Source organism: Epinephelus lanceolatus, chromosome 22, assembly GCF_041903045.1.
Source record: "Epinephelus lanceolatus isolate andai-2023 chromosome 22, ASM4190304v1, whole genome shotgun sequence".
NCBI lineage: Eukaryota > Metazoa > Chordata > Actinopteri > Perciformes > Serranidae > Epinephelus > Epinephelus lanceolatus.
The window spans coordinates 10,983,897-11,000,300 of NC_135755.1; the positions used below are offsets into that span (position 1 = coordinate 10,983,897).

At 38.4% G+C, this 16,404-nt stretch overlaps 1 protein-coding gene across 1 annotated transcript in view; it reads right to left on the reverse strand.

The window, feature by feature from the left end:
- Positions 1 to 3,302: 3,302 nt before the first annotated feature.
- The window catches only part of LOC117272807 (uncharacterized), a 38,777-nt gene continuing 25,675 nt past the window's right edge, over positions 3,303 to 16,404 (reverse strand). The window contains exon 3 of the mRNA XM_033651877.2: positions 3,303 to 6,476. Within this exon, the coding sequence (XP_033507768.2) occupies positions 5,696 to 6,476 (781 nt within the window). The 3' untranslated portion in view covers positions 3,303 to 5,695. The remainder of the gene's footprint in view (positions 6,477 to 16,404) is intronic.

Sequence of the window (16,404 nt, forward strand, 5' to 3'; positions counted from 1 at the left end):
GTATCCACAAGTTATCTTGTCCATCACAAAATAAAAACTCAACAGACCGCAGAGAGAGACACAGACAAACTTGTTCACTCAGTCATTTTGGAGGCCTCAGCGTGGCCTGGAGGCTGGTAGTCTGTCCCATTGTGTGACATGAAATAGACTTAAGTTTCATGTGGTATCACTGTGCAGTTTGAAATACTAGAATATTACAAGTACAAAAAGCTATTTGAGTGTTCAAAACAAATTTCTCTGCAGTCAATAAAGTAGCAGACTTGTGACAAACATTCGAGCCTGCATTGCTCAAAAACAAGTCCAACTGCAGAGAGAAGAGGAAGAGAAGTTTCAGGCTTAAAAAGAGACACTGTAATTGTGAGACCCATGGCGAGCAATTACAGTGACAAGCGAAGAGCAAGAGCATGAAGATAGAAGGGAGTGGGTGAGATGAATAGATAAATGTCCAAAGAAAGGGCTAATTTTGGTTTCGTTGGGGCTCAGTTCCACCTCCTGCGCTGACAGATACACAGAGACAGACACACTAACAGCCTCTCCTGCTGCGACCAGTCAGACCAACAGGACTTCTTTTTTTCCCCTCCTCAGTCACGGCTGTTGTGGAAGTTTCCAAGGTGCTCTGTGTGAGTCCTTCTGGTTCAAGCAAGAAGCCCTGAGGTGTTCATTAGCCGAGGCCCCCGGGGCCCTGGACGCAGCCTGCCGAGACTCTAACTGCTGACGGTGGTGAGGGTTTAAACACCCACAGTCCCACAGCGATCACACGCGTTTATGAAGAAGGAAGGGAGCACTCGTAAACAAACATTTGACACAGAACCACAGAGTCTCTACGAGAGGCGGTTTGTTTTTTGACATTTTTAAGGTACAAGACAGAAGATCTGAAAATACAGAATCAACATGTAACACTGTCGTCCAGAGAATTTACAGAAGAACTTTATTACAGGGAAAAACTTACCATTATGCTGATTGCACAATGTACTGGCTGTACGTCACCATCTGTGCTTTGACGGGTTTCCTGTTAGCCTCACCTTCACCATGTAATTCTCTTTGCCACTGGGTACGATCTCCCAGGAAAATGTTGGCTCCATTTACGGCACAAAGGAAGTGCGTCCACCATTGTGCATCCAAAACAGTGGCCATCAAGCCCCTGGGAAAAATGCTAGGCTTTGGAGCCAATGTCACATAGCGGCAAAACTGTAGAATTACAACTTCCGGGTCTGTGACATGACGCCATTGAGCCCCAAAATGACTTTTTTCCATTGACTTACATTGTGAAAGAGAAGTCTGTATACAACCGGGGATTTGATCTACTTGGTTGGGTATCTTTTTAATCCCATTCCAACCCAGTCTCACTCCAAAGCTGTCAAAATTCGATGCTTGGTCAGTGACTTCCGGCTTCAGACACCAATGAAAAAAGCCATCCTTTCACATCAGCATGATACAGGACTGGTCTACGTTATTGTTTAATGGCGTCCGTCGGCATCTGGAGGAAACACGGTAGGACAACAATGAAGGTTAAAGTGGTGTGAGTGGTGGTGGATGGGTCCAACAACCACCAACTTTCACCCAGGAGGCCGGTGTTTGCTTCCCGTAAGATTGTCAAGCCAAACCCTTGTACCTACGTAGTGTTTAGAGACTGTACGTAAACATTAAATTTCCTGTAAAAAGACAATTCATGTGACAGGCATCCAAGAATGTGAACCAACACACCCAGGGTACCTTGCATGTCTTATCTGGACGTGGGACCAAACGTCGTTATGTGACGAGGTCGGAGTGAAGGTCTGCTGCGATCGAAGTATGTAGAAGGCTAAATCGGAAATTAGTCTCTTTTTTCTGTACACCCATAAAATCTAATCTGAATAAATAATTACACAAAGTAAGTAAGTCATTTAACACATTAAAAATAGCATGTTCTCCTCCAGGGCACTAGCCAACGTTAACATTAGTTATGTTAGCTAACTAGCTAATAGCAATCTCTATTTTTTTCTGTACACCCATAAAATCTAATCTGAATAAATAATTACACAAAGTAAGTAAGTCATTTAACACATTAAAAATAGCATGTCCTCCTCCAGGGCACTAGCTAACGTTAATGTTAGTAATGTTTGCTAACTAGCTAATAGCAATCTCTATTTTTTTTTCTGTAAACCCATAAAATCTTTTCTGAATAAATAATTACACAAAATAAAGTCTTTTAACACGTTTAAAAATAGCCCGTCCTCCTACAGGGCACTAGCTAATGTTGCTAACGTTAGTAATGTTAGCTAACTAGCTAATAGCAATCTCTATTTTTTTTCTGTACACCCATAAAATATTTTCTGAATAAATCATTACACAAAGTAAGTCATTTAACACATTAAAAATAGCATGTCCTCCTCCAGGGAACTAGCTAACGTTAATGTTAGTAATGTTAGCTAACTAGCTAATAGCAATCTCTATTTTTTTTTTTTCTTTCTGTACACCCATAAAATCTTTTCTGAATAAATAATTACACAAAATAAAGTCTTTTAACACGTTTAAAAACAGCGCGTCCTCCTACAGGGCACTAGCTAATGTTGCTAACGTTAGTAATGTTAGCTAACTAGCTAATAGCAATCTCTGTTCTTTTTCAGTATGTCCATAAAAACTATTGAGTAAATAAACAAAAGTAAAAAAGTATTTGTTTAACACATTAAAAACAGTGTGTCCTCCTCCAGGGCGTTAGCTAACTAGCTAATAGCAATCGCTATTTTTGTCTGTACACCCATTCAGTTTATTCTGAATGAATAATTACATAAAGTACGTAAGTCTTTCAACACATTATCAAAAATAGCCTGTCCTCCAGGGCGTTAGCTAATGGGAGTCGCGTTAGCTAACTAGCTAATAGCAATCTCAATTTTTTTCCTGTACACCTCTTAAGGGGCATTCTTTTATATTGTGTACTCAATTTGCTATGTGACTGTTATGTGACTGCTGCGTCATCACGTTTTGTTTAGGCCATGCCCAGTCATGTTCTGTCAGAGGTCGGAGTTCATTTCCTCCGTGACTGAGTAAATGTGAGGTCTTCAATAAATATGCCGTACAGGCTAAAGATTATTATTGCCTCCGTCAGATTATTCCCCGAGTTCAGCGCTGGTGAGGCTGCGGATCTCAAAAACACCCATGAAAATATATTCTGAATAAATAATTACAAAAAGTAAGTAAATAAAAATGGCGTGTCCTCCTCCAGGGCGCTAGCTAAGGGTTAGCTAACTAATAGCAATCCCTATTCTGTATACACACAAAATCTAAATAAAAAAATTACACAAGTAAAAAAAGTAGCTCACAGCTCACTTTTTTAAGTACATTCCTTTATTTTACAATACAAATATAATAGTAGAAATGATTTGGCAGGCAAACAGTGAGTGAAACGGGGAAACACATTCAGATCTTCATTGAGCAAAACAGCTTATTTAGCATTAACACACTCATCACACTCGCTTTCCTCAGCGCCGTCCAGCCTCAATTAGTTCGTTATTAGGCACATTTATAAGCGAGCTGTGGATTGAACTAATGTCACGGGCCAGAGCAGGAACACAAAGCCTGACCTATAAAACAGAGCAAACAGACATATTGGGGTAAAGTGATGGCCCCTGTGTGGTTTATTCACCAGTGATCCGACCTTAGCTGCTCTTTGTTAAGATCAAAGTTCAGCTGAAGTTGAAAACCTGCAGAAAATGAGATATCAGTGAAATGTACAAGTGGATATTTTCTGTTTAATCCTTTGGTAACCTGCTGAAGAGTTGTGCATAGATACGCCACCACATATACATGGCCTCACACTGTCATTATGTGCATTAAGTTATATTATGAAATCAACAAAGAAAGAGAGATGTCAGTGTGTAAACTAATTTTTCTAAATTTCCACAGATACATCATTCATTCTGTTTTATTCTGATGAAATCAACAATGACACAATAAGTTATAAATAAGAAACGCTCCTCGTCTGCCCTCCTGCTCTTCCTCTGCTCCAAACAGCGCCCAGTTATTTCTCTCAATAAATCAAAAAACAATGCCAGTGAAGATATAAATAACAACAGAAGAGACAAAAACACAGATATAAAAACAAAATATGGGATGACCTTTCCTCTGTCGCCGGCTCGCTGGAACGAGGGCGAGATTCCTGAAGAGACAGCAAGCTATGGCAAGGACTGTTCACAAATGTTAGGCTTGTTCAAGATTGAACACCGGCGATCACATGCAAATGTGGACAAGGATATTGTCGTGAGAGGCGGCATGATGGGAAACGTCTGGTTCTCACCTGATCTAACAGCTGATTGGTTTAAATATTGACTCAGCAACATGGTGTTATATATAAACTTTTTATTGTTGTTGAATTGGGGAGATTTTGGTTTGATTTGTCTGATTTAAAGGTCATGTTGTGTGACTGATGGTGACGTTTAGTAGTCACTAAATACATTCATCTAAACTGATATATGGGTCTGATAACATGTTTAATTAACTGGACTCAGATCTAACAGGATGTGAGTGTTTCTGTGACGGCAAATGTCAGCCGCTGCCTGATCTCATCCAATTTTCAGTTCATCTCGAACGAGCCTATTAACTCTATGCTAGCAGTTAAGAGGGATTTATACTTATGCGTTATTGTGAAGACAATAAAGCCTCCACAAAAATAGCATTTTAAGTCTTGTGTGTGATTTATCCTGGCTTCATATGAGCAGAGGAAATCTCTGCTAGTCGCTGGGCTAATTTATACAATGTAAAATGCCATAGGCTTGTGCTAATAACGTTAGCATGTTATATTTGTTTGGAAAACATGTTTCGCGCGTAAGGCAGTTGTTTTGTCAGTGAACCTTGTGAGTTGTAATGGAGCCAAATTTTGTAACGTTACCTTTGTTAAATGTTGCTGTTGTCCCTGGCTTCATATGAGTAAAGGAAAAGTCTGCTAGCTGCTAGGCTAATTTATACAATGTAAAATGTCATAGGCTTGTGCTAATAACGTTAGCATGTTGTATTTGTGGGGAAAATGTGTCCACATAAAGACAAGTGTTTGTCTATGAATGCTGCGAGTTATAGTGAAGCTGATTTGTGTACTTGTGTTTGAAATTGTCTCTATTAAGCCATGTTTAATGTGTGTTTAATGTGTGTTTTGGATCAACTAAACTTTACAGCTCTTCACAGAAACCTCCACTGCCAACTAGCGTTGTGAAGGTATAACTGCAGAGTGACACAGACACCACCACTGCACAAGTATAAATGCTCACAACAGTGTAGGCCACTTGCGTAGGCTGCCGCACAAGTATAAATCCCGCTTTAGCATAGCTATGCTCCAAAATGAGGCTAATATGATAAAAGCAACCTGCAAGCAATGACTGTACATGGGCAGTATGGACATGGCAGAGCAGTGAGTGAGCACATACAGGCTTATGAGGACTGTGGAGTGTTAAATACGCTGGATTCATAACAGGCTGATATGGCTGCAGGCGATATTCACACATCTTTTCAATTTGTGGCATTGGAAAAGTTGCCTCCTTCACACGTTATCTTCTGTCAGTGTGAACAGAATAAAAAAATATCCAAGATTTTGAGTTCAAAAATAAATCTTTTTGTAAACAGTTTTCCTTCATTCGCTTCATGTTCTTTGATGAAAACACAACAAAGTTTCATGAACGCTCTATCAAGAGTTTTTTTGGTGATAACTGAGAGGCACCGCAGAGGTCCGTTATTCAAATTCCTCGCCAGCGGTGGCGGCCTCCAAAGCAGCGAGAGCCTCCGCCACCATCGAGTCTGTAACGCTCTGCACCTCCTCCTCCTGGTTCCTTGCCTCCACCTTGTCGTCGTCGTCACTCTTTGTCACAGAGATCCCACTCTCTACGGTGGAAACGTCCGGAGTCTTTGGCCGTCTGAGCTCCTCCCTGGTGTCGACTGACGACAGGCTGGTGGTGCTGGTGTGGATGTCCACTGACAGGATGCTACCCTCGTCCCCCGTATCACACGGGTACTCCGGCGTCCCTCCCACACCCTCGTCCACCTCGTCTGCTGACAGGCTTTCACTGCCGATCGCACACTCTGTGATGGAGCTGTCCCACTCGTTCCTCGTCACAACCCGTACCCGCTCGCCGTAGCTCCTCTGGTTCTCATAGTCCTGTATGTCTGGGTAAACGGGAACCTGACTCACCCATCTCGGCCCCAGAGCTTGCGGCTGGATGATGTACAGACCTCCATCTCCAGGTGGCGCGCTCGCCTGCCTGTGCAGCTCCGTCGCAGGTGAAGGTGCAGCGTGCAGCCTGTGGTTGACGTGGTTGTTGTCCACCTCTAGCTTGAGCGTGCTGTCGTTGGACTTGCTGTAGCCCAGATTGTTGAAGCCCTGTTTCTGCTTGCTGGGGCTGCCGAGCGGGTCACCACTGAGGGCCCCGCCTGAGAGGTGGTGGGGATGGTAGAGCGAGCTGCCCGCAGAGTCAGACTTCCTCACATCTCCCGCCACAGAGGGGTCGTAGATGTAGCTGTGAGAGAGACAGACAGACAGAGTGTGTTACAGACACAGAATAAGAGGTGAATTTCCAGACGGTTCAGAGTTACACTTGACTTCACTCTTTGATTTCCTGGATCGGTGTCTGTCCGTCTGACTGGGCTCCAGGAGTCAGATGTTCCCGTGGCGATCAATGAAACACCCTCACATACTGTACACTGACAGCAACAAGGAAACCTCATCGTGCAGTCGATGCACCTTTCTAAATGCCACTGTTTTGTTCGAGGCATACATGCACCTGATGTTTACACAGACTGCATGTAGCCGTGGTGTGCTGATGTTTGCACCGCTCATGTGAATGTCAGAAATATTATGCAGATGGTTGTAGGAAGAAGAGAACAGGAGAGGAAAATGAACTCAGGTTCTGACTACACTCTGCTCTCTAACTCTGGTCTAAAATGTAGAATACTGACATCTACTCTCACATGTTGGGTTTGTGTCAGTGTCTCCTGTGGAGGGTGAAAAATTACGTATGGCTTATCAATAAATAAATAAATAAATACAAGAATAAATACATTAATTAATTAATTGTTTATATAAATAAAGGGATTAATAAATAAATAAATAAATATGTGAATAAGTAAGTAAATAAATAAATGCAGAAAAAAATATGTGCATGCATAAATAAACAAAAATTAAATGCTGAAATAAATACGTAAATAAATAAATAAACAAATACATAAATAAAAGAATAAGTAAATTTATAAATAAATACAGGAATAAATAAATACAGGAATAAATAAAAAAATAAATACAGAAAAAATGCATACATGAATAAATAAATAAAATAATTAAATGCTAAAATAAATAAATTCCTTACATAAATAAAAGAATAAATACATTTATAAACAAATCCAGGAAAAATATACACATCCATAAAAAAATTACTAAATGCTAAAATAAATAAATAATTAAATAAATTCCTTACATAAATAAAAGGATAAATAACTACAGAAATAAATAAACACGTGTAAATAAATAAATGCAGAAAAAAAGACATACATGCATAAACAAATAAAATAATAAAATAAATATGGACATAAATAAATAAATGCACAAAAAAGAAATACAAAGGCTAGGACCTTATACTTCATTAACATAGAGACGCAAAAACCCAGTAATAAATATGGTTGAGCAAAAATGAAAAAATACACTTTGGTTTAATTATTTATCAACTTTTAAAAAATAAAAAAATTTAAAAAAAAGTATGCTTTTATCTATTTATTTCCATATTTATTTCGAAATGTATTGTCATTTTTTTAAATTTTTTTAAAAATTATTTTCATGTTTATTTATTCCTTTATTTATTTTTGTATTTATTTATTTATTTATTCCTGTATTTATTTATCTATTTATTTATTGGCACTTGAGTCATCCTCCATAGTCTCCTGGCTGGCTCCGTACCTATCGTACACACACAAGAATGGTATCAACCTTCTGATCTCGCCATATCTCACACAGTATATCACTCAAAGATGTTCACCAGGATTTTCTGTCCCTGCAAAATGAGCTGTCTCCTGCTGTGAGAAAACTTTGATTACCATAAATTACAGTAAAAGGTCTTCCTGTGATCAGAGTTCAGGAAACACTTTTGAGAAAAGCGACTGAAGGGAGAAATGGTGAAAGAAAACAGACAGGCAGTTCATTATGTGCCGAGTGTGTCCAAGGAAAAAGAAACGATAAGTGATAATACACACAAAGAAATTCACATTTTTGTTTTTTGTGAAATAATGAGCCACAGAGTTCAGCTCATTAAGATGAGCGACGAATGTTGAAAGCCAAGGGAGCATCTTCACCTGCAGTTTCCTCTCTGGATCAGGTAAATGAAAAGCAGCACTGATACATTATTTAGCATTGATGTGAAGTTTGTGTTGACCTCCTGCTCTTGTCTGCTCGTGCCTACGCTCAGTCTTCTACTGTGTAAATTACAGAACATCATAAGCTCTGGCAGAGATCTGTCGATGTTGTCCCAACTGCTCGTAGGATGGTCGAGGTCGATAAAGGTGTGGGACTAATTAATGCTCTGAGACAGCCTCTTGTAGGCTGTAAGGTACGGAGCCATGTTTCCTCCAATGTGATGAGAACAAAAGATCCTCTAAGTCATTAAAATGACAACTTTTCCCTAAATAATGACTCAGTATGTCTCTAAATAATGCATGCCCCGTGTCAGCGTGGGTTTTCTCCAGGTGCTCCAGCTTCCTCCCACAGTCCAAAGACATGCAGGTTAACTGGTGACTCTAAATTGTGCGTAGATGTGAATGTGAGTGTGAATGGTTGTCTGTCTCTATGTGTCAGCCCTGTGATAGTCTGGTGACCTGTCCAGGATGTACCCCGCCTCTCGCCCAATGTCAGCTGGGATAGGCTCCAGCCCCCCCAAGACCATTAACAGGATAAGTGGTTATGGAAAAATGAATGAATGAATCGCTAAATAATGACTTAGTGTCTGAAAATAATTCCTGAAAAGAAAAAGACTTAGTATTGCAAATTAATGGCTTTGTTTTTAAGAATTACGACTTAGTATCTCGAAGTAACGACTTCTGTCAAAATAATGATGAATTTTCTTAAAATAATGACTTAGTATCTGTCATCTGTAATCAAACTTTTTTCAAACTAATGACCTGGTATCTCAAAATAACTATGACATAGTATCTGGAAATATTGACTACTTATGTCAAAATAATAAACTTTCTTAAAATGACTTCTCTCTCGAAAATGACAGTATCGCAAAACATGGTCTCAAAATAAATAATTTTTCTTAAAATAATGACTTATCTAAAAAAATCACTCAAATGACTCAATCTCAAAATGAGATTTTTTTTAATTTTTCCTTTTTTTTTAAATAATGAGAGACATTCCTAGCAATGTTTCATTATCTTAAAATAATGACTTGACCTCAAATTATGACGTAGTACCCAAAAATGACTAGATTTCTCTTTGGTCGAAACAAAAAAACTCTTTTAAAAGACTCCTCGAAATAATGACTTAATAATGAGAAGCTTTCTTAAAATAATCAAACTTTTTTTTAAATAAATGTAGTATTTAAAAATTATGATCGAGTATCTTGAAATAATGAGTTCTTATGTCAAAAAAAGACATTTTGTTAAAATGACTTATCTCTAAATTATAACAAACTTTTTGCAAAATATGAACTTAGTATTTAAAAAATATGACTTAATACCTTATAATATTTTTTCCTCTCAAACTAATGAGAGGCTTGTCTTAAAATAATAAGAACCTTTCTTAAAATAATGAGTTATATAAAAAATTACTAGATTTCTAAAATTATGACACAGTATCACAAAATATGGACTTAGTATTTAAAAATGACGACTTAGTACCTTAGAGTAATGGATTTTTCTTTCAAAATAATGAGAAGCTTCTTTAAAAATTACAAGAAACTTTCTCAAAATAATGACTTAGTATCTCAAGATAATACAGTTTCTTCAAATAAAAGTTTTCAAAATATTGACACTGTATTGCAAAACAACCTGGTATTTAAAAAATTTGACTTGGTATCTGTAAATGATGACTCATGTCAGAATAAGAAACTTTCTTAAAATGACTTATCTCTAAATAATGACATAGCATCACAAAATATTGACCATTGAACTTTCTTAAAATACTGACTTATCTCAAATTATGATGTAGTATCTGAAAATGATGATTAAAAAAAAAAAAAATCAAAACAATAAACTCTTCTAAAACACTTCTCTAAATAATGACTAAATAATGAGAAACTTTCTTAAATTATTAAACTTTCTCAAAATAAATGTTGTATTTAAAAATAATGACCAAGTGTGTTGAAATAATGAGTTCCTTTGTGGAAAAAAAAATAAATTCTTAAAATGACTTAACTCTAAATTATTACAAAATTTTGCAAAATATGGACTTAGTATTTAAAAATTATGACATAATACCTTCTAATATTTTTTTCTCTCAAACTAATGAAGCTGTTTTCAAAATAATAAGAACCTTTCTTAAAATAATATATTATTTTATAATAATTATAAAATAATTATTTAAAAAAAAATGACTCAGTGTATAAAAATTATGACTTAGCATCTCAAAATAAGACACTTTCTCAAAATTACTTATGTCTAAGTAATGACATAGTATCACAAAATATGGACTTAGTATTTAAAAGTTATAACTTAGTACCTTTAAAGTAAAGTACTTCAAAATAATGAGTAGCTTGTTTAAAAATTACAAGAAACTTTCTCAAAATAATGACTTAGTATCTCAAAACAACTTGGTATTTAAAAATTTTGACTTAGTTATCGAAATAATGACTCATGTCAGAATAAGAAACTTTCTCAAAATGACTTGTCCCTAAATAATGACATAGTATCAAAAAATATTGACCATTGAACTTTATTAAAATAATGACTTATCTCAAATTATGACGTACTATCTGAAAATTATGAGATTTTTTTTTTTTAAAAATCAAAACAAAAAACTCTTAAAACTTCCCGAAATAATGACAAAATAATGAGAAACTTTCTTAAAATAATTAAACTTTTTCAAAATAAATGTAGTATCTTGAAATAATGAGCTTAACGTCAAAAAATAAATTCTTAAAAAGACTTATCTCTAAATTATTACAAAATTTTGCAAAACATGGACTTAGTGTTTAAAAATTATAATTTAGTACCTGGAAAAAAAAAATGAATTTTTCTGTTAAAATAACAAGGCTTTTTTCCCCAAAATAATAACCTTTCTTAAAATGACTTATTTTAAAAAAATGACTTAGTGTATGAAAATTATGGCTTACTGTAGCATCTCAAAATAATGACTTTTTTTCCCCAAAGTAATGAGACATTTCTAAAATAAAAACTTATCTCAAAGTCATTATTTTGAGATTTCAATACTCATCACATTGGCGTCAATGGGCTTCCATAGTAACGACTGTCTGATGCGTCATTTTGGAGGATTTTGTCAGAAGGCTATTTGAGCACAGGATGACACAAACACACCTCGACAGGTATGAGGAGTGTTGGCAGGTGGGCTTTATCTTGTGGACGGTGTAACAGGCTGTCAGACATCACCTGCTGCGAGAGCCTCATGTTTTTCTCACCCATGTCTCCGTCCTTTCATTTGTTTTCTCCTCCACCCATCTCACACCCCACCCACTGCCTCCACACAAACCTCCTCCTCGTCTCCCTCTCAGCGTCATCCTAATGTAGTTGCGGCTCACTAATCTACTATCCCTTTGCACTTGACTTCTCCTTGATTTGAGTGCCTTCCCTCGAGCTTTTTCCATCTATCGTCTCACTCACCGCCTCCTCCACCTCCTCCTTCTCTCTCAACTTGTCCTCCTGTTTTTTTTTTATCTCACCCCTCTTTCAGCTCTAAACAATAACTCCTGAAAACTTTCAGATATATTGATTGATTCAATAACAGCTTTTTTCTCCCCTCCTGGTATCACACACACAAAGACGGCCTACTCATTTATAATTGCACGCTAACACACACACACACAAGCTCGCCCTCTGACTTAAGCACCTCTCCGTCTCACCCTGCATCCTTCCCTCTGTCTCCCTTCACAGCGGAAAGCTGAGAAAATGAATGTTTTCCATTTCTCTCGCTCCTGGGCAGCGCCGCCGCTGTGCCAAGGTGAAATCTGAGGCTCACTTTCAGAGAAGCCAGACACAAACACACACACACACACACACACACACACACAGAAGGTGTTTTACAGAAATAAGAGGTATGATTCATAAAGCTGGACAAATGGGAGAAAATGAAACTGTATTTTCATCAGTGCCAGGAGGCCACACGCTCTGTCTCCGAGCTGTTTCCAAGACTCAAACTTGTTGTTGCAAGTCTCTGTTTTTGTTCTTTTGGTGAAGACGAAACAAAAGAGCAGACGTAGCGCCTCAAGTTTTGGGTACGTTGCATACAAAAGACCAATTTTATGCCTTTGTACGGAGTGTTTCTGTGGCAGATATAAAATCACACAAAGTCCCACAGAAAGAAAAGCAGCAGCAGCTCCAGTGTTTCTCTATCGAAGAAATGAATTCTTGGGAGTTCCTGCTTTCTCTTCTTCGTCGGGATTCCCTCTCTGCAGGGTTTTGCTTATATTAAAGAGCTGTTTAAGAACCACCTCCGTCCTGGAAGGAGCCGTCATTTGCATATAATTTAACTGTGATGGTGCACCAGAGGAGATGCTGTCTCCTGCATCATGTTAGGTCACACAGTGATGAAGTTATAGACGTAGATAGACAATGATTCGCCGCCCTGCAGTGTGTCAGAACAACTCGAGTCTTGTGTTTCACATATTAAAGCTGATAAATATAACCTATTCATTTTAGCTCACACCAGCATCATTAAACTTGTGATGAACATCCTTATCTTTAATTTCCTTAAAGCGAGACAAATTGTCCCCTTGAGTGAAAGGAAATTTTTGATACAGGAGCTTGAAAGTGTAAAATAAGTACGAGGGAATTAGGAATATGGGTTACCTTTTCTTGTATGCTAACGCAGACGTTAGCATCACCCTGGTTCCTTCATCAAAAAGCCAATGGGATTTTTCATTGGATTTTGGATTACTACAGAAAATAAGCTCTGTGGCAAACAAACTTCTTCTCATTTCTTTCACAAATTAGCACCACTGTTTAGATTTTTGAAGCATAAACGCAATCGTCAGAAGCAAAAAGCTAACGTTAGGCTATAAACAAACTACACCACGGTCATATGACTCTACGCCCCCCCCAACAACAGTCTAATTTACCCATTTGTTAGCAACTGCCCTTTTTGTAAAGACTTCAAAATTCACAAGTGGGGTAGTTACTGACGTATTTTATTATTATGCTATCTAATTAATTTGAAGCATACAGCTCGACAAGGCCATTTAATTGGACTACTGTCTTTGTCCCAGTATACAATGGGAGGGGAATTTATTTACTGACCAAAGTTTGTCCAACTCCGCTACGATAGATGCCGATATGCCCCCTTTCAGATTGTTAGTATTGGACTTATTACGTCATAGACCAAACAATCAACAGACAAGTTAGCTACAGGTAGCTAGCAGCTAACTGCTACCATGGTGGACAACTTTACAGCTCCATTTCGTCCATCCAAAAATGCACAGCTCTGGGTGTAGATTTCGTCATGTTGTTACCGGCTTCTTTGTCTGTCAGACGTTTAATGCTTTCAAATTCCGGGTAAAAGCCCAAGGCAGACACTGTGGAGCATGTGCAGAGCGTGTCGGCCATTTTAGGTCCGATTGACTACATACATGCATGATAAATCAATCTTCTCTAATGTCATGTATACGTACTGACTCTTTGTTTTTATAGACTTTTAATTAAACGTACCTGGAAGGTAGATTTTGAGAAAGCTAAAATTAACTTACGAATCTTTAAGAAAACAACGAGAACCTGATTTTCACACGTTTACCTTTTAACTCTTTTTTTTTAAACCAGTTTTCAAAACAAACAGAAAAAAAACGTCCTGGGGTTGTTGGGACTGTTTGAGTATCAGCCCAGTGAGGCCACACTGTTGACCCAGTAACCTACAGGCCCACCCTGCCCAACCCCAAACACCACTAAGCCCAGAAATGTGACAATCCAGACAATTAGCAAGGTATGTGTGTGTGTGTCACAAGCATTCACATGTGTGTCTTTGACATGGGAAAGAAATGTGTGTGGGGTGTGTGTGTGGAGGGGGGGATTACAACTCTGGTATGCGAATCACAGCGTGCCCTTTCATTAATCTGCAATCAAAATCTCGTTTCCCGGCCCTGTTCTCTCTCCTCGTTCACCTCAAAAAGCACAATGATGTCGAGCCCTGACAACGACGCCTTGTAGGCCTTTAATGAATAGACAGTCCGGCGGAGAAATACAGTAACCAAGGGTGACGGCTATTGGCATATTGACTCACAGTTTGTACAAAGAGCCCACGTGAGGCTGAGAGCGCAGACGTATTATAAAGGGACCTCTCACTATCTGCATGAAACAAGACAAGAAATCATTATGTGGGCAAGGAGACATTTGAATTGGCACGTTGGACCTGCAGATAAGGACACGTACAGTGAGAGGCTGTTACTGGCTGGACTTTATCTCATGCTCCTATCCACAGCAGCTGACAGTGAATTAGAGCTTAAAATATTAGCTGACTGACAGAAATGAGTACACAGCAGTGCTTAGAGCTAAATGCTAACATTAGCATACTCAGAATGGTGTTTACCATGTTCAGGTCTGTGACATGGACAGGGTTCCTGGAGAGTGATGTTCCTGCTGAATCTTTCAGTATACTGTATTTATAATTTATAATTTTCCAACACTGTAACCACCACAAATGAAATTCCAGTCACCTCCACATGTCTTGGGGTGAACAAAATACATGTAGTCATGTATCTCTAGGGCTGTCGTGGTGAAGGAACTTCCCCTGTAGTGATTAAGGGAGGCTCAACAGCGTGATATGCGACATGGAAATTACCTTGTTATTCAAATTTTAGTGCTCTGTAAATAAACTTTATTATTAGGTGTACTGTTGCTGTTTAAATGACTAATATTAATTGCTAAATGCAGCACACAGAATGAGGCACAATAGACCAAATCACTGTGACGTCATGCTAACACTTCCCTGTAGACAACTGGCAATTGTTTCGAGTCCATAGTCCATAGGGACTTGGACGGTAGCCGGTTCAAGTCCACGTCCGGACCAAATATGGAGCTTGGACTGGCAGCTGGAGAGGTGGCAGTTCCCCTCCTGGGCACTGACGAGGTGCCACTGAGCAAGGCACCAAATCTCCAGCTGCTCTGAGCATCTGTCCATGGGCAGCCCACTTGCTCTTACATCTCTCCATTTAAGGTATAGGTCCTGTTTGTGTGTATGTGGATTTATATGACATCTAATTTCTCCTTGAAAATATATCTTCTTCATCTTTTATGAAATACTACACACTGGATCTTTTACATTAAGTTACGTAGGTTAAGTTTAGGTAAAGAAACATGATGATAATGTACCTAAAATGACTCAAAGTCCACATGGTTCCAAAAAACGTTGTCCTGGGGAAGGTCTTTTTTTTTTTTTGTGTGATCCATACCGGAATTACTGGCTCATGATTACATGGGATTAGGGTTGCCCCCGACTAAGAATTTTCCTAGTCAACCAATAGTCGTCATTTAGGGCCATTAGTCGCCCACATGTTTACAATATTAATTAATATAGGCCTATATTTTATCTACAAGTGCATGTCACACACTGAGCGAGCCGTCTGTTAATGACGCTGTGGGCTAATGGGCATGTAGCTACTTCCATGTTTGTAGTTGACCAATGAAGATGAGTTTATATATCACCTTGGGTTCGTCCTTCACCTTCTCAAAATGATCCCACACTTTGGATTTCCTGCCCGACATGTTATTAACTAGCCTGTGGAATAACCGCAGGTACCAGCCCTGGAAATTAACCTGAGCATGGACACTTCCTGTGTCTGTCCTTTCAAATTAAATTCCCACATGGTCCAGTCATATAGGTTTTGGTGTATTTTGACAAGGCGCAGCTCCTTATAGAGTTTCACTTTTGTTTTTTGTTCATTTTTCTGTAAATAAGCGACCAATGAAATCTTGCTAAATAATGACCTTTCTGGTCGACGAACATTTGGTCGACTAATTAATTTTTTTGTTTCTAGTTTCTTCTCATAGCGGTACACTTTGTTCCCAACGTGGGAGTATCAAACATCATTGTTCAGCTCTGCTCTGATTGGTCCAATCTGATTGTTTCAACCTGAGAGTTGACTAACTCTCAATCAAGCAGATCACAATCACCTGAGTGATGAATGTGTTTGCGTTTATAGAACTCTTGTTATGCTATGCGGTGGTGACTTGACAATGCCTGATGGAGATCTCTCCACAGTGTCCGAAACTCTTGATTCTTGATTTAAAAACATTTCAGATGTG